The 24,390-nt window shown below is 42.8% G+C and overlaps 1 protein-coding gene across 6 annotated transcripts in view; it reads right to left on the bottom strand.

The window, feature by feature from the left end:
- mdm4 (MDM4 regulator of p53) overlaps positions 1–24,390 on the bottom strand; it is a 39,235-nt gene that overhangs the window by 3,126 nt on the left and 11,719 nt on the right. Inside the window, exons 2-11 of one of the 6 annotated variants that reach the window (XR_011587490.1) lie at positions 22,336–22,434; positions 20,837–20,911; positions 15,191–15,324; positions 12,290–12,339; positions 8,950–9,017; positions 7,806–7,899; positions 5,329–5,486; positions 2,227–2,397; positions 1,038–1,486; positions 833–921 (exon numbers count right to left, since the gene is read on the bottom strand). Coding sequence is in view for 3 of the 6 variants with exons in the window: in XM_070859108.1 (XP_070715209.1) it covers positions 817–921; positions 2,227–2,397; positions 5,329–5,486; positions 7,806–7,899; positions 8,950–9,017; positions 12,290–12,339; positions 15,191–15,324; positions 20,837–20,911; positions 22,336–22,434 (954 nt within the window). In the remaining 3 variants the exon portion in view is untranslated. Of the gene's footprint in view, positions 1–816; positions 922–1,037; positions 1,487–2,226; positions 2,398–5,328; positions 5,487–7,805; positions 7,900–8,949; positions 10,347–12,289; positions 12,340–15,190; positions 15,325–20,836; positions 20,912–22,335; positions 22,435–24,390 lie in introns of those variants that run through there. The other 5 variants (XM_070859108.1, XR_011587492.1, XR_011587491.1 and 2 more) reach the window with 5 other exon arrangements.

Raw genomic sequence — 24,390 nt, 5'->3', positions numbered from 1 at the left:
TTTATTGTAAGGGGGATGGAATATAAAAACAGGGAAGTCTTGCTACAACTGTACAGGGCATTGGTGAGAACAGTTGGAGTACTGCGTGCAGTTTTGGTCTCATTTAAGGAGGGATATACCTGTACTTTCATTGGAGGCAGTTCAGAGAAGGGAATCAACCGAGATGAAAGAGTTATCTCATGAGGAAAGGTTGAGCAGGTTGGGCCTATGCTCAGTGGAGTTTAGAAGTATGAGGGGTGATCTTATTGAAACATACAAGATTCTGAGGGGGCATGACAGGGTAGATGCTGAGAGGAGGAATCATGGGGGAATCTAAAACTAGGGGCCAGAGTTTCAGAATAAGGGGTCGCCCATTTAAGACGACGAGGAGGAATTTTTTCTTCTGGAGGTTCGTGAATCTATGGAATTCTCTACCCGAGAGAGAGAGATGTGAAGGCCGAGTCATTGAATATATTCAAGGCCGAGATAGACAGATTTTGGAACTGCGGGGGGGTCAAGGGTTATGGGCAACAGGCAGGAAAACGGAGTCAAGGCCAAGATCAGATCAGCCATGATCTTATTGAGTGGCAGAGCAGGCTCGAGGGGCCAAATGGCCTACTCCTGCTCCTATTTTTTATGTCCTTATGTAGACCAAAGGTATCACAACAACCGATGTGTTCTGCCCGAAAAAATCACGTTTCATTTGGTGTGGAAAACAGCTTATATACAAATTGCTGTAATATTACAATAAGCTGTATTAAAATTGCATTGTTTGTTATCTTAGCGAGTGTCTACAACAAGTAAAGCCCAGAACTGATCAGAATATTAGGACATTACCTTTATATCACTGGAATCCTCAACTACTTCAGAGATTTCCCTGTCAGTATCATCCCCTGAGCATAGCAGATCCTCATCAGCTTCATATATTGTAACTTCAATAACCTATAATAGGGGAGGAAGAGAGGGCGAAAAAAGTAACAGAAAAGACACCAAGATAGCTGCTGCTAAACTGCAAGTGTAAGTCACTAAATGATTATTAAGTGCACTGTGATTCTTACCTTGGCTATTTGCAGGTTAGGATTACCAACGTTTCACATTCACGATGAAGAATGATAATGCTGTCGGGAATTATTTTTTTTACCCAGTGACGGTATCGAGCACTCCGGAGTCATATGACATTGGTTAGATGTACTGTAGAACGGCCTACGTACACCTGATGACGTTCACAGACTTCAACGAAGCGCCACCATACTACACCAGAGCAAAATTTCCCCACACATTACATTCTTGTGTTTTCTATGACTAAGCTTGTTGAATTGGAAGCAGTTTATGCTAAATTCAGGGCATTTAACAGAGTCAATTGCCCACAAGCTCAAATTTCTCTTGTGAAATTAACAGCCTTCAGAGAAGAGACCTTTATGACATCTATTTGGACTAGTTTCGACTCCAAACCCCATAGACCGTATTCAAGGTTCTTCTCCAGTCAGGAAAGTGAGCACTTTTTAACCTGAGACAGACAACGACCAGGGTAAAAAAATCTTTAACTAGCTATTGCCATCAGTACCAAATTTTACAAAACTCATTTCAAAATGTAAGTGAGGTTCATTCATTTCTTTAAATAATTATTGTACATTTTTGGAGACTAAACTGCATAAACAGTACAGATAAAAGATTACAATGTACTTATGGTCTTTTTAGGTTCCAGCTCCACAACATTTGTTTCTTGCCAACTGATCACCAAATTGCTTTTATTCAAAATGACAATTAAGATAATCAAAACAGTTATTAAACTTTGAATTAAACTAAGTTGGCATCAGATATTTATCTAATTGTGAAAGAAAGGAAATCCGTGATAATATAAGCACATATAAATGAGTTAATAGCAACATCAAACTCAATAACCAGTTTTCCAATTAACTGCTTCTCTGGAGGACAAAACATGGTGAATGGCCAGTTAGCTGTCTGCCTTTGGCTCTTTGAACTTTTGCATGACGACTGATGAGCACAAAAGCATCTTCCACAATTAAAATAAAACAATTGTTAGTTTGGTCAGACTAATTCTAAATACTGTCAAAGGGACATTACATTGAAATTTTATCTGCTCTTCATCTTATTCAATATGACTTACAACAGCATTTTAAATTGGAGGACCCACAAACAATAGCTTCTGTCTGGGGAGCGGGGGCACGGAGAGGGTCGAGAATTACGTGTCCAGAAGTAAATTGTCTGGTTTGACGTTTTGCCTACCTCCTTGCGATCTGTGTTTTTTCCTTCCTCCCCCTTCTGGCCCTCGCATTCAGCTTTTTCTTTCGGCTCAATGGTCTCCAATTTGATTTCCACATTTATTTGGTCACGGGCCGGTTCATTCAGAAACCACAGATCATCAGTAGAGTCAGAAACAATGGCAGTGTCAATATCCTGTGGAATCAAAATGCAGTATTAAATGTTGTAATTTTATTCAACCCGGAGATAAAACTAATTTAGCAAGTGACGCTTTCGCACATTGTAATTAACTGCTTCCGTACAGGGAGAGTCCAGATATCCAGTCAATGGGCTCCGATGCATTGACTGGCTGTTTGAGCTTGTCCTCTGGCTGGAAGGGGCAATAGGAGGTTCTGCACTAGCAATCTGGATAGCCTCCATGGAAGTAAAAATAAGAAATAGGAGCAGGAGTAGGCCACCTGGCCCCTCGAGCCTGTTCCACCATTTAATAAGATCATGGCTGATCTGATCATGGACTCAGCTCCACTTCCCTGCCCGCTCCCCACAACCCATTATTCCCTTATTGCTCAAAAATCTGTCTATCCCCGCATTAAATATATTCAATGACCCAGTCTCCACAGCTCTCTCTCTCGAGCAGAGAATTCCATAGATTTACAACTCAAGAAATTCCTCATCATCTCAGTTTTAAATGGACGGCCCCTTATTGAGACTATGTCCCCTAGTTTTAGTTTCCCCTATGAGTGAAAATATCCTCTCTGCATCCACCTTGTCGAACCCCCTCATTAATTTATATGTTTCGATAGGATCACCTCTCATTCTTCTGAACTCCAATGAGTATAGGCCCAACCTACTCAACCTATCTTGATAAGTCAACCCCCTCATCTCTGGAATCAACCTAGTGAGCCTTCTCTGAACAGCTCCAATGCAAGTATATCCTTCCTTAATGAGAGATCAAACCAGGCATGTGGATAGAGATCGAAATACATATCTGCCTAAAATAAATGCTAGATTACTGTCATCTTACTCAACAGGTGTGCGTCAATGGCTCCAAGAATGGCATTGCCAGAGAATAAGGGCAAAACGGGGTCATTTCTGTACAATTTGTTTTGGGATATCCATCTCCGCAGCAGTGGGCTGGGGTTACCAAGCTGGGCTGACTTTGAGATAGTTTCTCCAGCAATTTTTGTGGTCTGCTCAGTCACCTCCTTGAAGGGTGATTTATATTTTATTTTACATTGTATTTTGACTATCCCTATGGTTGCATAGTCCAAAAACTGCCCAGAAAGGCATGGCAACATTGTTGTGTTAAAGGAGTCATCTCACTGGACAGACATCTGTGGATGGTTCTACACTGCTAAGTGCAAACTGTGTTTTGCCTGTGGCTTATATAATATAATCAGTACCAACTTCCAGAATAGCCTCTATACTCAAGTCTGATGGCTGCAGGCTTGAGTGCACGTAGTGACACACAGTCCTGGTCATGTGTTGCCAGATATAGCTTGAAAACCTTCAATAATACCTCATCCCCATGGCCAAATCCTCGTACTACCCCTTGCTTATCCATGATGGCAAGGACAATCCAAATTTCAGTAACAAACCATTGCCTCCAACTGCTCCCATCAAGCTCAGTTCCAACATCAAAAGCGAGGCATTAATGGATCTCACTCAGCTGCTTCAAGCTCCTACTGCTTCCCCTCTCCCTTCCAATACTCCAGCCCTGACTTTGTAACACACTAACTTCTCCCCCACCTCACCCCTTGTACTCAGTTTATGTCCTGGACAAGACCCAACTCCTGCTCCTCAGCCTGCATCCAGACCATCCCCCACTACAGAAATCATCTGCGACAACCATGGCTCACTATCTCTTTGCCTTCCTCCCAAGCATTCCACCCAATGGTCGACCACACCATCCTCTCCGATCATTTATCCGCTGTGGTCCACCTACACTACACCATCTTTGCTTGGTTCGATTCCTAGCTGTCCCAACATTGCGAAGCACATTGCCAGCAACAGTTTCTCTCTAATCTTGCAAAGTCACCTCAAATAGTAACCCAAAGTTTCATCCACGCCCTTTCCTATTCCATTTCTACCCCTTCTCGACGTCATCTGTAGGCATGGGGCTAACTAAGCAGCAATATGTCATTAAGTTCTGCAGTTGCGGGATTTGGTCCTCAATGACACGAAACACGTGGAGTAAACATGCTTTACGGGTAAATTCCGAGAACCCAAGGGAATTGTGGCAGGTAGCACCGTCAAACTTTAAAAACAAGCATTTAATTCATCACTAATGCCTATCAGCAATCACAAATAAGCACATTATTTAAAGACTCTGGCACAAGTGCTGTCAGTTGTGGCTCAGTGGGTAGCACACTTGCCTCAGTCAGAAGGTTGTGGGTTCAAGTCCCACTCCAGGAACTTGAACACATAAATCGAGGATGACACTCCAGTGCAGTGCTGAGGGAGGTGCTGCACTGTCGGAGGTGCTGTCTTTCGGATAAGACGTCTGCCCTCTCAGGTGGACGTAAACGATCCCATGGCACTATTTTGAAGAGCAGTAGGAGAGTTCTCCCCAGCATCCTGGCCAATATTTATCCCTCAAACAACATTAAAAAAATTATCTGGTCATCATCACATTGCTGTTTGTGGGAGCTTACTGTGTGCAAATTGGCTGCCGCATTTGCCACATTACAACGGTGACTACACTCCAAAAGTACTTCATTGGCTGTAAAGCGCTTTGAGACGTCCAGTGGTCGTGAAAGGCGCTATATAAATGCAAGTCTTTCTTCCGTTCTTTTCAACTGCAGTTCGATCTTAGCTTGTTTCCATGAGATAGTAATTCTACGATCAGTGCTGGGGGTATATCAGACTACAGCGTATCTGCAGGTAAGCGGTCTGCATGTTTCCAGTGTTGTGCCTCAGTCCCCTTTAGTTTGCTTTTGCTCGATTTATGGTAGTAGTTTGCCTGCTTATCCCATTAGGGAACAGCGTTTGGCACTCGAGAGCTTTTCAAAAAGGGAGGGAATTATTTAAAAAAAGGTAAAAAAAAAGATACAAAATAAGAGAGAGAGAGAGAGAGAGAGAGAGAGAGAGAGAGAGAGAGAGAGAGAGAGAGAGAGATCACTTCACCTGGTTGCTATGAATATCAGTTGATCCACTCTTCCGACTTCCATAATTACTACGCAAGCTTTTGATAAACCACCATGGCAATCCAGCAGCATCCCAGAGATCGGAAACACTATCGGTTTTGAATTTTTTGGCTTGATATTCATCTGTCACAGACTCATCTACAAAATTAAACACACGCATTTTTTTCTCCAAAACTGTGCTCATTGGGTTAAACCGTTCTCCAACTTTAAGAGGCAGACATTTCCCACAAGTTCAGTATAGGCAGCAGAATTCTAAATAAAAAAACAGGAGGTCCAGAAATAGATTTTATACAAAGGAATTTTAAGCAGCAAGAATGAGCTTGGGAAACCTTAGCCCAGCTCCTAGTTGGCATGGGTCCATAGCAGTTCCCAACTGACAATCTAAATCACACTCAAATGGGGAAACGGTCACCTTGGTGAATTAGGAGACGTTCTGCTCTTGTCCAGACATATTTTAGGGGCAGACTGGAGATAACTTCACTCAGTTTCTTGCTGTGCTACATCTGACTTAGGACTGCTCAATGCCAACATTGGGTGCTGGCAATAGGAAGAGGTCCATTCCCCAACACTAGCATGCATCATAATGAGCACAAAATAAAAGTATTTATAATAAAAAAGGAGACTAAGCAGGAAAACGCTCAAGGCAGTCAAGTAATACTGATGGATTGGTTACCGGACGTGATTCCAGATAATACAAGGATATGGTTGCTTAACCAGGAATGCAAAACCCTGAGGCACTTGGATAAAGTAGCTAATCATTTTGGGAGCTCACATGTGGGGGTCCCAGTGACTGAATGGGTGGTCAAATTCCAACCAAAGAGTAACTGGGCAAAGAAACAGATATACAAAGATACTGTTTACTGATTTTAGCGAAAAGACCGAGATTTAGAAAAAAAAATCTGGTGGTATTCACAGCAAACACATCATATCATAGGCAGTCCCTCAGAATCGAGGAAGACTTACTTCCACTCTAAAAATGAGTCCTTGGGTGGTTGAACAGTCCAACACGAGAAACCACAGTCCCTGTCACAAATGGGACAGATAGTCGTTGAGGGAAAGGGTGGGTGGGACAGGTTTACCGCTCTTTCCGCTGCCTGCACTTGATTTCTGCATGCTCTCAGCGATGAGACTCGAGGTGCTCGACGCCCTCCCAGATGCACTTCCTCCACTTAGGGCAGTCTTTGGCCAGGGTCTCCCAGGTGTCGGTGGGAATGTTGCAGTTTATTAGGGAGCCTTTGAGGGTGTCGTCGTAACATTTCCTCTGCCCACCTTTGACTCGTTTGCCATGAAGGAGTTCAGAGTAGAGCGTTTGCTTTGGGAGTCTCGTGCCTGGCATGCAAACAGTGTGGCTTGCTCAGCGGAGTTGATCAAGAGTGGTCAGTGCTTCAATGCTGGGAATGTTGGCCTGTTCGAGGACGCTAACGTGGTGCGTCTGTCCTCCCAGGATCTTGCGGAGACATCGTTGGTGGTATTCCTCCAGCGATCCACGGCGTGGCCCTGGACAACGTGGACCATTTCCCAGACCTCGGGAGCCTCTTATCAATAAGAGCAGACATTGATGATGAGATTCAACACCGCCTCCAGAGCGCCAGTGCAGTCTTCGGCCACCTGAGGAAAAGAGTGTTCAAAGACCAGGCCCTCAAATCTGCCACCAAGCTCATGGTCTACAGGGCTGTAGTAATACCCGCCCTCCTGTGTGGCTCAGAGACATGGACAAGCACATCATGTAGCATGTTAGACTTCGAGCCAGAGCTCTTTACGAACAAAAGGTACAGTCCACTATCTAAACCATCAAAATGTACAATGGGTTCCTCCTGAGCCTTTACATTGATTCACTATTATAGAAATGATGACATGTTTTCTTGGGGGGTGGGGCTAACCATACTTAATTATATACATTGGCAATTTGGTTCGATTGGCAGCAATGTTGCCTTTGAATCAGAGGGTTGTGCGTTCATGCCTCATTTCAGGACTGGAGCATACATCATCTAGGCTGACGGTGCAGTAGAGTGGGGGCTGCATTGTTGAAGGTGCAGTGCTTCAGATGAGATGCCTGCTCCAATGATTCAGATGGAAGCTAAAAAATCCCATGGAACAAGCAAGGAAATCTCCCGATGCCCTGACCAACATTAGTCGCTGAAACACCACCAGAAACATTAAATGGCTTTTTGGCTCGTTGCTGTTGGTAGGACCATGCCGTATTGCAGGGATATGGGCGAGCTCGCGAGAGAGTGGGAATAACTGGATTGCTCTTCGAAAGAGCCGGCGCAGACTCCATGGGCCGGATGGCCTTGTTCTATGTTGTATTTTTCTATGATTCTGTATTCATAATGCCTGCCGCATTTGTACTTAAAAATAGTTCATTGCATTAGAAATGTTTGAGACATGTAATAAGTCACCATAGAAATACAAATCTTTCTTTGAATCTCAAGCTGAAGTAAATAATCTGGCACTAACCTGATTCAGAGTTCTTTCTTTTCAAGTGTGAGGTAGCTGAAATTGGTATGTTCCAGGCAGTTGTTTCTTCACCAAGTTCCCCTGATGCAGGGCACTGTGTGGGGAAGACAGAGTAAGGAGCAGGTGTTTATATGATTATCCTTTGATTGTGAATAGGATGTAGCAGTTCCACTCGGTCACCATCCTTTGTGTCTATAAAAAGGCAGAACCCAGGCTGGATGTTCACAAACCCCGTGGAAACAGAAGATTTAAAATTTATAAAATACGAAGGCAAAGTTGTATCATTTATGTAGGTGTGCGATAAATTGCTTTTCTCTACCAGTATTCATAAAGTTAAACTATAATGCAACCTTGTACTACGTTAAAGGCATGATAGAAATTCAAGTTGTTGAAGTCAAATCAAATGATCAGGGGTGGGGAAAAGAAAAGCCAGTGATATAAATTTGGAAGTAAAAGTGAGTAGCCACAATTATAATTAATTTTCAACTGGCTTGTCTGCACTGCAGGTAGTGTAGATCCATGCAAAATAATGTTCCATAAAATAAGTTTTCCTCTTCTAATTTGTCAGCTTTTAGTTTGCGCTGCCACAGAGATTTAAACAAAATCTAAGCTTGTGTTTTAAGAAACTGGCCACTGCTTATAAAAGAGTAATTGCAAAATTAAAAAAGGTAAAAATAGCTAACAATGTAATCGCCACCATTCCTTAGGTTATCTGCCATAAAGTTTCCGAGCGTATTAGGACAATTAGAGCACACAAAGACACCAATGGCACTCGGGCTATTGTATATCCAAACTCCATGTAAAATGTTCCAGATCTCAAATTACTGCACTGGACAAGAATGGAAATTTGTGTATCCTGTGTTGTCCCCTATTGCCCCCACAAACAAGTTTAGCAAAGAAAGTGGTACTTTTAAAATGACCTTTTTTTGGTGTACAAGGAGCCTGTGCCTTTCTGCCATCTTGCACAAATTAAGTCAAGTGAACAGAGAAAAGAGATGCTACATCCTTCAGCACACAGAGAAGAGAACTCTGGAAAAACAGAGAAGGAGGCTCTGTCCCACCCGTCTGAGCTCAGGCGAGAGCACCCTCAGACAGGAAGTACAGAGACGGGGCCACTCTGTACAAAACAAATCACGCAGTTTACCTTCGGATGATCTTCCCTCATAGGCAGGCATTTCGTATCCTTTACAAGTGTGCGAGTCTGTGCAGCATCTGCATTGCAGGTAAAACAAAAAAAGAAAGACACCTTCCCCAATATTAACCACTCTCACAACAATCATTTGGAATTCAGTGCGCATTACCACGCAACCTGGGTCACTGATTTAAAACGAGGAAGGAGGATTAGTTTCCCTCATTAGTATTCTTCTCTCACTCCAATGCTCAGTCACACACTCTCCTCCCTAGCAGAAGAAATCAAAGTGCAGATCTGCAGTTAATGCAAAGATTAAAGAGGATTTTTATTTAGTACAAATATGCATTTGAGGGAAGAAAAAGGAACCCAATTTCTTATTGGACATTTTAGACTTGTTACCATTGAAGCTTCAGACAAAAAGCTTTTCACATCTGAATAATACGCTAGAGTGAAATTCAGGAAGGTTTTTCCATCACTGAATAGATATTTGCAACTATTGCTCTAATTCCAACTACAAGCTCAATGTTTAATCACGCTAAAAATAAATTTTACACATTCTATATATGCAATGTGGTATTCATCTGTGATCTATTGAACAGCAATGTATTAATCACACCGCACCTAGTTATTGGAAAAAAAATGTACTCATTTTAATGCTGCAACACATCTTTGAAGTGTACATACAAAGCACCTCAATGTATTACAAGAGTGCAATTGCACATCTATTGGTAGAAAAAGTAGAACACATGCCTTGTATTGCAAAATGTAATTCAAGTCAACATGCTGCCATGGAACAATACTTAGTATAACTTGTCCCACATTTCAATATCCAGTTGCAAACCAATGGTCATATCTTATTTATGCTTCTGTATCATGGAGCACTGGCATCCATTAGGACTCGCAGTTCAGAAGGTGTGAATGTGGCATGAAAGGAGCACCCTGAATGTTAAGCCATCATATAGGCATCCGTTTTAATTCCTTACTTGTGCCTAGAGTCACATTCCTATCAAAATATTCTAGGATATACTAAAAACCCACCTTTGGGATTACAGATGAGAATTTGTAAATCTATGTACGTACATAAACTGAAAGGGGGCCAATCAGTAACATGCCACTTATCACGTACCCTAAATCAGGAGGTTGGAGTTCATATTCAGGCACTGACTACATTCCAACTCACCTGCCCCCACTGGGGAGAGCTTCATCAGCTCTTAGCCAGACTGCCAGATGGAGCACTTTGTAGTGGAGTGCTCACTCTCGAGTGGGGAGGGTTAACTGGCAGCACCAATTCCACCCTGCAGAAATGCAGCTTCTGTCAGCTGATCATGGAGCAAAAACTGAAAGCAGTCACTGAAATCTGCATCCAGAAGCATGCCGGCTGGAAAAGGAAGCACAGCGGCAGCAGGGACCTACAAGGGCAATAAAAACAGGCAAGGGTGGGGGGGAAATGCAGATATAAATAATATTGCATTTATTATGTTATCTTAAAAATACCACGCCAAGGAATTCTTACAATGTATCAATTTTAATTTTGAAACCTATGTATAACTCAATTGCAACTTTGCGTTCTCCTTCTCACCTACCCCCCCACCCACGAAAAACACGAGCTGTTCGCCTGCATTAGGGAAGAGGAGATGATCTGCATTATGGTTGCCATTAATATAGTTCAGTGATTGAATTGTAACTCATCATCCAAAAAGGAAAACTGGTCTATTTTCCAACCTTCTTGGATAAGTAATCTGCTCTAATGATACTGTATGTTGTGACCCACCCAATAACTGATGAATTGTACACAACCAGGGGTAATAAGCTGGAGTGATAGACACAGACCTCTTAAAATGGAAGTAAACTACTTGCACGATAGACTGCTAATTCAGGTGATGTCCAGTGATTATATTACATGTGATTAGATAGGGCTGAGCATTAGTTATTTTTAATATCGTTTACCAATGAGAACCTAATTCAAATCAACTCAATGAAATCAAGTAGGTTCTACCATGGGCATTTTCAGTCTCCACGCTTCACCCAGTCTCTCTCCAGGCCACACACCACTCCTTTACCAAACAGACAGATGATATGTCCATGGGTTCCTCTGGCAATGGCACTCTACTTGGCTGCTAGATGTGCAAATGCAGATTAATTGATCTCCCCATTAATAGCCTGGCCAAGACTGGGTAAAGATTCACTTATTAGCACAATCTGGTACAGTATTTTCAGTCAACTTAATTTCATTATTTTCTATTCAGAAACAATGTCTCAATCCATTCATCGTTCATTTATGGCATCAAAGCACATAAACCCTCTTACAAACTAAACATATTGGCCCGGGATTTGCTGGTGCAGGGCATCTCATGGCGTGACTGGTTAGTTATAGACTTGTTCTTGCACCCTTCAGCTCAAAAATATTTTGCCCTGCAAGTTGCTGAAAGTTTAAGCTGATAACGGCGCAGCAAGGGCAACAGGGAATCTGGTGAACGACAGGACCAACAGCGTATCTCCTTAACAGTGAGGTTTAAGGATTGAGAAATAAACAGGTGGTGGTGAATTCAATGTCACATCAGATACAGAATGAGAAATAAAGAGGGAAAGATTGGATTGAGAGAAAGAGACAAAGGAAAATTAAAAAAAAAAATTAATTTGACATTTTAAATCTCCAAAAATTCAGTATCTAAAGGAATGAGACCCCACAGTTTAAATTGTTCACTTTGAGCCAGAGAGATGGAGATTTGTAGTAAATTTAATGGGCAATTAATATGCAAATAGAGCAAATTCCTGATACTCTCAGGGAGGTTAAGGGCGAGATGTCGCTTCGGAAATCGTCCAGCAACTGGTGGTGATTCGCAATTCACGGGGTATCTCTTCTTCGCCACACGTTGCTGGCCGATTTACACACTAATAACAGTTCACACGCGGTTATTTTTTCAGGACATTGCAGCCCAGACTGAATTCAGACCAATACCACGGTAACATGACAAAAACCCATGTTCAAATTTCACATTTTTAAAAATCTTCCACAAGCCAGAAAAAAAACCCCAGTCGAGTCCTTTTGAAAACTTTCATTCCTCTTTCCCTCCCATTCAACTGGTAAGTTCTGAGCCTGCAAGACAACATTAATCTGGAGTACTCTTAAATAATCATGACTGTAAATGAATATATCTACCATTTCATTCTTACCAATACCAACATGGAGTTAACCTTTGCCACATCTGTACTACTTCCCCCGCCTCCCCCCCCCCCCCCCCACCCCATCTGTCTCTTCGCTTACTCCCCCATTTTTCAGTAACACAGTTCAAACAAGTGCATATATACTTGTATGCATCACTACAGGAACAAGGATCCAAAATATACATACCTTGAAAGTTGGCAGCTATCAGGTTCCTTGAAAGCATTTCATACAATTGGCTGCAAGAAAATAAGTCCATGGTTAAATGCTGCAATACATATCAATTCATTCAGCTAGCATTGCATTAAGAGAATGTGCTTCCTTCCTGGATAAGCTTCCATATTATGGCAGTCCCTGGGTATTCATGTTCAAATCAAAAAATACAGGTTAAAAGGGTTATTGTTGCTGTATACATTGGAGTATGTCAATCAAGTGCTGACACAAAATGGCAGATATCATTGTCCTGGGTCATTTCTCTCCTTGACATCATCTCCTTACACTGTAGCTCATTAGAACTCAAAGTACAGGACCACATCACAAATCAATATACTACCATAGAAACATAGAAAATAGGTGCAGGAGTAGGCCATTCGGCCCTTCAAACCTGCACCACCATTCAATAAGATCATGATCATTCCTTCAGTATCCCTTTCCTGATTTCTCTCCATACCCCTTGATCCCCTTAGCCGTAAGGGCCATAACTAACTCCCTCTTGAATATATCCAATGAACTGGCATCAACAACTCTCTGCGGCAGGGAATTCCACAGGTTAACAACTCTTTGAGTGAAGAAGTTTCTCCTCATCTCAGTCCTAAATGGCCTACCCCTTATCCTAAGACTGTGTCCCCTGGTTCTGGACTTCCCCAACATCGGGAACATTCTACCCGCATCTAACTTGTCCAGTCCCGTCAGAATTGTATATGCTTCTATGAGATTCCATCTCATCCTTCTAAACTCCAATGTATAAAGGCCCAGTTGATCCAGTCTCTCCTCATGTCAGTCCTGCCATCCCAGGAATCAGTCTGGTGAACCTTCGCTGCACTCCCTCATTGGCAAGAATGTCCTTCCTCAGATTAGGAGACCAAAACTGAACACAATATTCCAGGTGAGGCCTCATCAAGGCCCTGTACAAGTGCAGTAAGACCTCCCTGCTCCTATACTCAAATCCCCTAGTTATGAAGGCTAACATACCATTTGCCTTCTTCACCGCCTGCTGTACCTGTATGCCAACTTTCAATGACTGATGAAGCATGACACCCAGCACTCGTTGCACCTCCCCTTTTCCTAATCTGCCGCCATTCAGATTATATTCTGTCTTCACGTTTTTGCCCCCCAAGTGGATAACCTCACATTTATCCACATTACACTGCATCTGCCATGCATTTGCCCACCTAACTTGTCCAAGTCACCCTGCAGCCTCTTAGCGTCCCCCTCACAGCTCGCACCACCACCCAGTTTAGTGTCATCTGCAAACTTGGAGATATTACACTCAATTCCTTCATCCAAATCATTGATGTATATTGTAAAGAGCTGGGGTCCCAGCACTGAGCCCTGCAGCACTCCACTAGTCACTGCCTGCCATTCTGAAAAGGACCCGTTTATCCCGACTCTCTGCTTCCTGTCTGCCAACCAGTTCTCTATCCATGTCAGTATATTACTCCCAATACCATGTGCTTTGATTTTGCACACCAATCTCTTGTGTGGGACCTTGTCAAAAGACTTTTGAAAATCCAAATACACCACATCCACTGGTTCTCCCTTGTCCATTCTACTAGTTACATCCTCAAAAAATTCCAGAAGATTTGTCAAACATAATCTCCCCTTCATAAATCCATGCTGACTTGGACCGATCCTGTCACTGCTTTCCAAATGCGCTGCTATTTCATCCTTAATAATTGATTCCAACATTTTCCCCACTACGGATGTCAGGCTAACCGGTCTACAATTACCCGCTTTCTCTCTCCCTCCCTTTTTTAAAAAGTAGTGTTACATTAGCTACCCTCCAGTCTATAGGAACTGATCCAAAGTCGATAAGACTCTTGGAAAATTACCACCAATGCATCCACTATTTCTAGGGCCACTTCCTTAAGTACTCTGGGATGCAGACTATCAGGCCCCGGGGATTTATCGGCCTTCAATCCCATCAATTTCCCTAACACAATTTCCCGCCCAATAAGGATATCCTTCAGTTCCTCCTTCTCACTAGACCCTCAGTCCCCTTGTACTTCCGGAAGGTTATTTGTGTCTTCCTTCGTGAAGACAGAACCAAAATATTTGTTCAATTGGTTTGCCATTTCTTTGTTCCCCATTAAAAATTCACCTGACTCAAGACTGCAAGGGACCTACGTTTGTCTTCACTAATCTTTTTCTCTTCACATATCTATAGAATCTTTTGCAGTCAGTTTTTATGTTCCCGGCAAGCTTCTTCTCGTACTCTATTTCACCCCTCTTAATTAAACCCTTTGTCCTCCTCTGCTGAATTCTAAATTTCTCCCAGTCCTCAGGTTTGTTGCTTTTTCTGGCCAATTTATATGCCTCTTCCTTGGATTTAACACTATCCTTAATTTCCCTTGTTAGCCACGGTTGAGCCAACTTCCCAGTTTTATTTTTATTCCAGACAGGGATGTCCAATTGCTGAAGTTCATCCATGTGATCTTTAAATGTTTGCCACTGCCTATCCACCATCAACCCTTTAAGTATCATTTGCCAGTCTATTCTAGCCAATTCACACCTCAAAGCATCGAAGTTACCTCTCCTTAAGTTCAGGACCCTAGTTTCTGAATTAACTGTGTCACTCTCTGTCCAAGATATGCACATGGATGGATTTTTATTATAAATGTATAAAAGATACTGAATATATATGCTAACCAATCCAGACTCTATTGTTAAACAAAGAGTTGGACTGGATTCAGGAAGGGCCACACCTCATCGAGGTGGGATCACCAGTGGACAACACTGCTAGTACAAATATTACAGAAAAGTTGTACTTTAATGGACAGGTTATTAGGGATTCCAAATTGCTTTTCAAAATAGTTTGGCCGCTATCCAAAGAAGGATAATAAAAAGGGATTAAAGACCAGAGATCTTTACCTTGGATCTTTAACAGAGAAGCTCTGGACTCCGAATACTTTACCAAGGGCATCATTTCCACAATGTACAATATGTTGCTGCTGTTGGTCGTAGAGTTGCTTTAACATTATATACTGACCAAGATAATGCATTACCTGCAAAAGAAATCACAAATCAGAAAATTCAAACTAATTATGTTTTCTAACAACGGTATCAGAAGTCCCCTGTGCTCAAAATAGGTGTTTTTCAGCTAAGCTTATATGGATAGACTAGAGAAGCTGAGGTTGTTCTTCTTGGAGCAGAGAAGGCTAAGAGGAGATTTGATAACGGCGTTTAAAATCATGAAGGATTTAGATAGAGTAAATAAAGAGAAACTGCATCCACTGGCTGAAGGGGTGATAAGAGAATTTAAGGTGGTTGGCAAAAGAAGCAGAAGCGACATGAGGAAAAACTGCTTTGCACAACGAGTGGTTAGGATTTGGAATGTACTACCCGACTGGATGATGGATACAGATTCAATAGTAGCCTTCAAAATGAAATTGGAGAAAAAAAATTACTGGAAGATGGGGAAAGAACAGGGGAGTGGGAATACCTGGATTGCTCTTCAAAAGAACTGGCGCAGACTAGATGGGCCAAATGGCCTCTTCTGTGCTGTACAATTCTATAATTCTAAGGTCCACCTGCTGGACAAACATCAAGTTCCCATTGGTTATGGCAGTGATTAGCTGAACCACACAGATCAAGGGGAGTTTCAATCTCCAGTGTGCGCTGAGTTAGCTCATCGTAGCACAGGTGGCAGCGTGTTATTAAATATTAATTACTCAGGATGTGACCATTGCTGGCAAGACCAGAATTTATAGCCCATTCCTAGTTGCCTTGAGAAAGTGGTAGTACAGCATCATACAACTGAGTGGCTTACTAGGCCAATTCAGAGGGAAGTTAAGAGTCAGACATGTGAGACTGCATCACATACAGGCAAGACTAGGCTCATACAAGACCGTCCCAACCTCTGTCGTCGAGCTACAGTACGTGGATGACGCCTGCGTCTGCGCAGAGGCTGAACTCCAAGTCATAGTAAACATCTTCACTGAGGTGTACGAAAGCATGGGCCTTACACTAAACATCCGTAAGACAAAGGTCCTTCACTAGCCTGTCCCTGCTGCACAGCATTGCCCCCCCAGTCGGCCCTGGACAACGTGGACCATCTCCTATACCTCAGGTGCCTCTTATCAACATTGAAGACGAGATTCAACACTGCCTCCAGTGCAGCCTTCGGCCGCCCGAGGAAAAGAGTGTTCGAAGACCAGGCCCTCAAATCTGCCACCAAGCTCATGGTCTACAGGGTTGTAGTAATACCCGCCCTCCTATATGGCTCAGAGACATGGACCACATACAGTAGACACCTCAAATCACTGGAGAAATACCACCAACGATGTCTCCGCAAGATCCTGCAAACCCCCTGGGAGGATAAACACAACAACGTTAGCGTCCTCGACCAGGCCAACATCCCCAGCATTGAAGCACTGACCACACTCGATCAGCTCAGCTGGGCAGGCCACATTATTCGCATGCTTTCTATAAGACTCCCAAAGCAAGCGCTCTACTCGGAACTCCTTCATGGCAAATGAACCAAAGGTGGGCAGAGGAAACGTTTCAAGGACACCCTCAAAACCTACTTGATAAAATGCAACATCCCCACCGACACCTGGGAGTCCCTGGTCAAAGACACCCCAAGTGGAGGAAGTGCATCCGGGAGGACACCGAGCACCTCGCATCTCATCGCCGACCGCATGCAGAAACCAAACGCAGGCAGCGGAAAGAGCGTGCGGCAAACCAGTCCCACCCACCCTTTCCTCAACGACTGTCTGTCCCACTTGTGACAGGGACTCTGGCTCTCGTATTGGGCTGTTCAGTCACCCAAGAACTCATTTTGAGAGTGGAAGCAAGTCTCCCTCGATTCCCAGGGACTGCCTATGATTGACAACAGGCGAGACTGGGTAAGGAAGGGTTTCCTTCTCTAAAAGGCGTTAGTAAACCAGTTGGGGTTTTAACGTCAGCTTTTTAACCAATGTCAGCCATTTATTTCCAGTTTTTTTCCCCCAAATTATAAACTGAATTCAAATTCTCAAACTGGCATGGTGAGATTTGAACTCATTTTCTGGATTCTCAGTCCAGACTTCTGGAGTGCTGGTCCAGCAATACAACCACTACACCACCGAAACACATTGTTGTGGTCCTACAACTTGGATATGGATTTGAAGTGTTGTAACCTACAAGGCTACGGACAAAGAGCTGGAAAGTGGGATTAGGTCGGATAGCTCTTTTTCGGCCGACACAGCACCTTGGTTAAGGGAAGGGGAAGGTGAAGAAATAATCCAGGGTTTCCATTTCTGATAGCTATCCAGAAAACCTGGCTGGAACTGTACGGTATAAGAACATAAGAAATAGGAACAGGATTAGGCCCCTCGAGCCTGCCCCACCATTCAATAAGATCATGGCTGATCTGATCATGGACTCAGCCCCACTTACCCGCCCACTCCCCATAACCCCTTATCGTTTAAGAAACTGTCTATTTCTGTCTTAAATTTATTCAATGTCCCAGCTTCCACAGCTCTCTAAGGCAGCGAATTCCAGATTTACAACCCTCAGAAGAAATGTCTCCTCATCTCTGTTTTAAATGGGCGGCCCCTTATTCTAAGATCATACCCTCTCGTTCTAAACTGCCCCATCAGTGGAAACATCCTCTCTGCATCCACCTTGTCAAGCCCCCTCATAATCTTTTACGTTTCGATAAGATCACCTCTCATTCTTCTGAATTCCAATGAGTAGATGCCCAACCTACTCAACCTTTCCTCATAAGTCAACCCCCTCATGCCTGGAATCAGCCGAGTGAATCTTCTCTGAACTGCCTCCAAAGCAAGTATATCCTTTCGTAAAGATGGAAACCAAAACTGCACACAGTATTCCAGGTGTGGCCTCACCAATACCCTGCATAGCTGTAGCAAGACTTCCCTGCTTTTATACTCCATCCCCTTTGCAATAAAGGCCAAGATACCATTGGCCTTTCTTATCACTTGCTGTACCTGCATACTATCCTTTTGTGTTTCATGCACAAATACCCCCAGGTCCCACTGTACTGCAGCACTTTGCAATCTTTCTCCATTTAAATAACTTGCTCTTTGATTTTTTTTCTGCCAAAGTGCATGACCTCACATTTCCAATATTATACTCCATCTGCCATTGGACAGGATCAGTCAGCTGTGCTGCCACCAGCAGCCATCACCCCCCAAAACTCAGCTGGGCACATACAGCAAGGAGTTCACACCTTTGGAGGGGGGGAGGGGAAAGGAGAAAAGGAAGGACAAAAGCAGTAGAAAAAGGGAAAAAACAAATCCAGGAAGTTCGTGATCATAGCTCTATAAATTCCCTCGACAACCAATCACTAGTACATGTGTGACAGTATCCCCAACTTTAGAGTTTGAGTATTCTTCTTTCCTTAGAAGATAGTACCTACTTTGTACTTAGTACTTCCTCTGATTGTTAACCACAATTAATAGATGAATAAAAAGCAAAAAATTGCAAAAGTTTCAGTCAGAGGTAAGTACTCTGCTCCCATTCCAATGAAGCTAAGGTAAGCTCCATGAACAGTGCCATATCTTTCTCCTGGGCATTCTAGCACCTTTACTCTTATTGTTGACTTTAATAGATTTCATTCCATTAAGGTATACTGGCATGGTGAGATGGGTATGGCAGCATCTGGGGAAGAGCAAATGGGTTACTTGGGGCGAGTCCTTCATCAGTCCACATTATTGGTCCACGATGTTGGCTGTCGTTCTCTTCACCGATGGGCCATAACCAATTTTGCCAGTACGTCCCTATTAATTTCAGATCCACCTCATGCTTCCTCGATCCATTCTCATTAAACATCTGACCACCCAACTTCCCTTCCTGGCCCCCATGCTAATTGACACTGTAAATAATTCCTTCCCCTCAGGCACAGTCCCTCTCCCTTTCAAAACAACCATTATGGCCCCCTCCTCAAAAAACCATGCTCATCCCTCTCTCCTTGCAAGCTACTGCCCCCTTCCCAACCCACCCTTTTCTCTCCAAAGTTCTTGAACATGTCACCTTCCAGATCTGTGCACATCTCTCCTGCAACAGAGCGATGACTGCAAACAGTGCAAGACCTCCAGGATCAATAAGGGATGCTCGGATCAGCTGTTGAGTGGAGAACAGCTTTTTGCATTTGGCTCTCTATGCAGCATTCATCAACTAGAGAACTCAATAAAACCATTGGAAAAGATAGAGAGTAGAAAATAGATATGTAAAACAAAATTAGCTGCCAATTTGTGGTCAGAGAGTAAAGAGGGAAATCACTCCATTATAAGCGAATTAGAGTTGGCCACTGCAGATCAATTTGCAGACTTCATTTCAAAAAACTAAGAAATTGAGTGGCCAGCCATCAAACAATGTAAAGTTGTGATGCAAGACAAATGTGTGGATATATCAGTCAGGAAGTGTCGAAAAGCCCCTTTGCCTTACTAATTATGTCCTTGGGGAGCAATGCTCATAACGTTCATGCATGATCATCCTCAAATTATTTTGCAAAATCTCTCCCTGTAGATTTAGAGACCAATTTGAGCGACAAAGACCATGCATCATGATACAATTTCAAACCGGGTCACTGCCTCGGAGCCCATTTTATGCATGGGTCACGACACTATTTTGCATCATTAAAGCAGCACACAAATGCATATATATGCTCAGATCGGGAGACATCAAATATAGTGCCGTCTAATTGGCAGAGATTGCCACCTTCATATTGCAAGTGCTGCTGATGGTTGAACTTTACGTCTGCTGTTCAAATCCTCAGGCAATTGATGTGGGCTGGTCATTGCTACAATGCTGCAGTACCCGGTTTATGACACTAGAGATACTCAGCAAGCAATGCAAATCGTAAAACTCCCTTTAGTGACAGGAAACAGACACTGCAGTAATTAATTATTTTACATAGAGTGTTTGCATGGTAGCACTGTATTACATTTGCATTATTTATTGAAGCATGGATTTGGAAGTATTTTGATAAGTTTATTTAGTCCCTGTAACTTCTTAAACCAATGTTAGAAAAACAGTGTAATTTAATAATTTGTCAATAGTCGAACAGAAGATTTATTTATTTCATGATATCTTGCATCATAAAACAGTGGCAGGTGAGCTACAAATATTTTACAGGTGCAGTAAGTAACTTTATGGGCAGTATTCTATTTATATGACAAACATTCGTGATTAGTGTGATCAGTTAAAAATGATTTTGGTCTACTCTGGTGATCTGCTTTGCTGCAGATTTCACAATGTGCAACTGCACTAATGTTTTTCTTGCATATATTTGGTAACAACAGAGAAAGATAAATCATGAATTTGACTGCTGGTTGTTGGAAATGCAGAAAGACTTGGCAGGCCAATGGGCAGATCAGCACTTAATGTTTGCCCCAGCAAGACTGGCTCAATAAATGATGGTTGGCTCTGCATTTGTGTTTAAAAACATAATAGGAGCAGGAGTAGGCCATTCAGCCCCTCAAGCCTGCTCCACCATTGGCTGTAAAGCGCCTGGAGATGTACGGTGGTCATGAAAGGCGCTATATAAATGAAAGTCTTTCTTTTCTTTACCTCCTTCAAGGTGAAGGTTTCTCCTGATGCACCTCCTTCATGCAGAATGTTCAGCAGGGGTACCTTTGGCCTTATCTGAAGAAAACAAAGCAGAGGCACACATCAATTTTAAAAGCATATCAAAAATTTTAATTCACATGTGTTACATATGCATTTATTCTCTTTAGTCAGAAAATTTAAAAAAAGTCACATAAGCAAATATTAGAAGCATCCATTTGGCCTTATTGGCAACATGCACTTGCAATGCAAAGTTTGTGAATAATTCAGATTAACAGAAACGTTTGAAAAAAGAATACGTCCACTTCTAGGTCACTTGACTAAATGAGGTTTTGAAAGTCCAAGAACAGCAGCCGAATAACAGGTGTATCCTAGTTTGAAGCAAGCAGGTTTTTACAACTAGTGTACTCTCGCTGACCCTACAATAAGGGTTATTTTAAGATTCCATTGCATTGCAATTCAGATAGATTAACATTTCTGTGGAAGTTAAATTTCACACATGTTACACATGTTTGGTGAAATTCACTCCAGTGGAAAACAGTGTTTTTGCACAAACAAAGTAAAAAACATTTTACAAAATCATCCCTATAAAGTAAAGAGTCACTTTTTGCAGTAAGTGCCATTGTGATTCTGTATTTCGGTCACCAATGACAACAGCTGCTTCAGAGTCGTATGCAAGGAAATGAAAAAGTATTCTGAAACTTTTGAATGTTGCCATTTTAAATGAAGTTTCTTCAGATGGAACTAAAATTACACGTTTGAATCTGCAATTTAAAAATCTAATACATCGTGGAGAAATAGCAACTGGCAGTAAATTTAAATCACTGTAAAAGATTGCAACACATCACGATTTAAAAATGCAACACTACCAGTATGCCAATTTGAGATAATTTATCAGATGAGATGTGAAGTTTGGTGATATTAAATTGCTTTTAGTTAGAGATATCAAGTCACACACGGAACCATATTTAAGCAGTTCTGGTCACCCTCTGATATTAGAGAGGGTACAGAGGAGATTTATGAGGATGTTGCCAGGACTGGAGAATTTTAGCTATTTGAAAAGATTGGATAGGCTGGAGTTGTTTTCTTTGGAACAGGAGGCTGAGGGGAGACTTAATTGAGGTGTATTAAATTATGAGGGGCCTAGATTTAAACTAATTGGTAGAAGGATTTGGACAATTTAAGAAGAAATGTTTTCACAGAGGGTGGTGGGGGTCTGGAACTCATTGCCTGAAAGGATGGTAGAGGCAGAAATCCTCATTGCATTTAAAAAGCACTTGGATATGCACTTGAGGTGCCACAAGGCTATGGACCAAGAGCTGAAAGTGGGATTACGCTGGATAGCTCTTTTTCACCGGCACAGACACAATAGGCCGAAAGGCTTCCTTCTGAGCCACAAATTTCTATGTTTCTCTGAGAAATCAGCCGCCAGCACTGTACAAATACCTTCTTAAAAAAAAACATTGTTTATAGGCAAACTTGCAGTTTTGCTCATGCATTACCTGGCCAACTTTTTCTGCTGAGATATTGCATGGGTTATCAGATGATGTATATGGTTTAGATGTAGAAGCTGTTGTCATGTTGACAGGGAAACTGTGTGTCTGGAGGAGGAGAATAGAAAGAGAAGAAAGTTTATAAAACTGGTCATCAAGGAACATTTAATACAAGTCGAGTGCTAGAGTACAGAAAAAAGGACAAGCAAGTTGTCCAGGTGGCAAAAACCATCTGCCCGACAGATCCATGCTTACCATTAATATATAATCCAACCCAACAGCATACATTTTGAATTACATGAAGATAGTGTGCAAATCCCTGGAGCTATAAACTTAAATCAGACAAAATAGCATCTGTCCTTACTACTTTTGCAAACTGAACAATCATCAGCAGTGGCGTCCGGAAAGATTTCTCAAAACTCGAGAATTTCAGCCCAATTTTAAACTCTTGCGCATTCCCAACGACCAGAAAGTGTGCCTGATCAGAGATTTGATTGCACAACATATCCAGTTTTTCATTACTGTTTTCACAGTAACCTTTGGCCAGGCCGATCCAACAGGGGGCTTGACAGGGTCGATGCAGAGAGGATATTTCCCCTCGTGGGGTAATCTAGAGCTGGGGGCATAGTTTCAGAATAAGGGGTCGCCCATTTAAAATGGAAATGAGGAGAAATTTCTTCTCTCAGGAGGGTCGTGAATCTTTGGAATTCTCTATCGCAGAGAGCTGTGGCGGCTGGGTCATTGAATATATTTAAGGTGGAGATAGATTTTTGAATGCTAAGGGAGGTAAAGGTTATGGGGAGCGGGCAGGGAAGTGGAGTTGAGGCCAAGATCAGATCAGATATGATCTTCTTGGAATGGCAGAGCAGGCTTGAGGGGCCAAATGGCCTACTCCTGCTCCTATTTCTTATGTTCAACATCAGGGATGGCTAACAGGGGCAGATTCCCTTATCAATGAAACCTCAAATAACATCATAATGTTGGCATTCCTGATCTTCGACGCCTCCAGTCCAGATCTAAGGTTGTTCCAACCTCGGTCATTGAATTACAATATGTAGATGACGCTTGCGTTTGTGCACATTCGGAGGCCGTACTCCAAACCATCATTGACACCTACACTGAATCTGGGCCTTACATTAAATATCAGTAAGACAAAGATTCTCTACCAACCTGCCCCCGACACACAGTACTGCTCCCCGATTATCAAGATCCATGTCGAGACCTTGGACAATGTGGATCACTTCCCATACCATGGGAGCCTACCATCAGCAAGGACAGACATCGATGACGAAGTCCAACACTGCCTTCAGTGTGCCAGCGCAGCCTTCGGCCGCCTGAGGAAAAAAGATCTTGAACGCGGCACCAAGCTCATGGTCTACAGAGCAGTATTGATACCCGCTCTCCTATATGCGTCAGAGACCTGGGCAATGTACAGTAGGCGCCTGAAGAAATGCCACCAACGCTGCCTACGCAAAATCCTGCAAATGGCGCACTAATGTCAGCTTTCTCTTTCAGGCCAACATCCCCAGCATCGAGGCATTGACCACGCTCGATCAGCTCCGATGGACGGACAACACTGTCCGCATGCCCGATAATAGACTCACAAAACAAACACTCTACTCCGAGCTATGTCACAACAGGCGAGTCCCAGGAAGAGAGAGAAAACACTTCAAGGACACCCTCAAAGCCTCCCTGAAAAAATGTAACATCCCCAGCGACTCTTGGGAATCCCTGGCCCAAGACCGCTCAAAGTGGAGAAGCATCTGAGAAGGCACTGAACACTTCAGAGTCTCTTCACCAGAAGCACGCGGAAGCCAAGTACAAACAGCGGAAGGAGCAAATGACAAACCAAACGCCCCACCCACCCGTCCCTCCAATCACCACCTGTAACAGACAGAGTGTAGACCCTGCATTAGACTCATTAGTCACCTTAGAACTCATGTTAATGTGGAAACACATCATCCTCGACTCCGGGAGACTGCCAAAGAAAAAGACTGGCCTGCACATCACACAATAATTACACCATCAGCTTCAGCATGATATTCTTAAACAGCACCAAGTATG

The sequence above is a fragment of the Pristiophorus japonicus genome, chromosome 17, assembly GCF_044704955.1.
Source record: "Pristiophorus japonicus isolate sPriJap1 chromosome 17, sPriJap1.hap1, whole genome shotgun sequence".
Classification (NCBI taxonomy): Eukaryota; Metazoa; Chordata; class Chondrichthyes; family Pristiophoridae; genus Pristiophorus; species Pristiophorus japonicus.
Note: the sequence above shows the minus strand (reverse complement) of the source record. Positions and strands in the feature narration are given on the sequence as shown.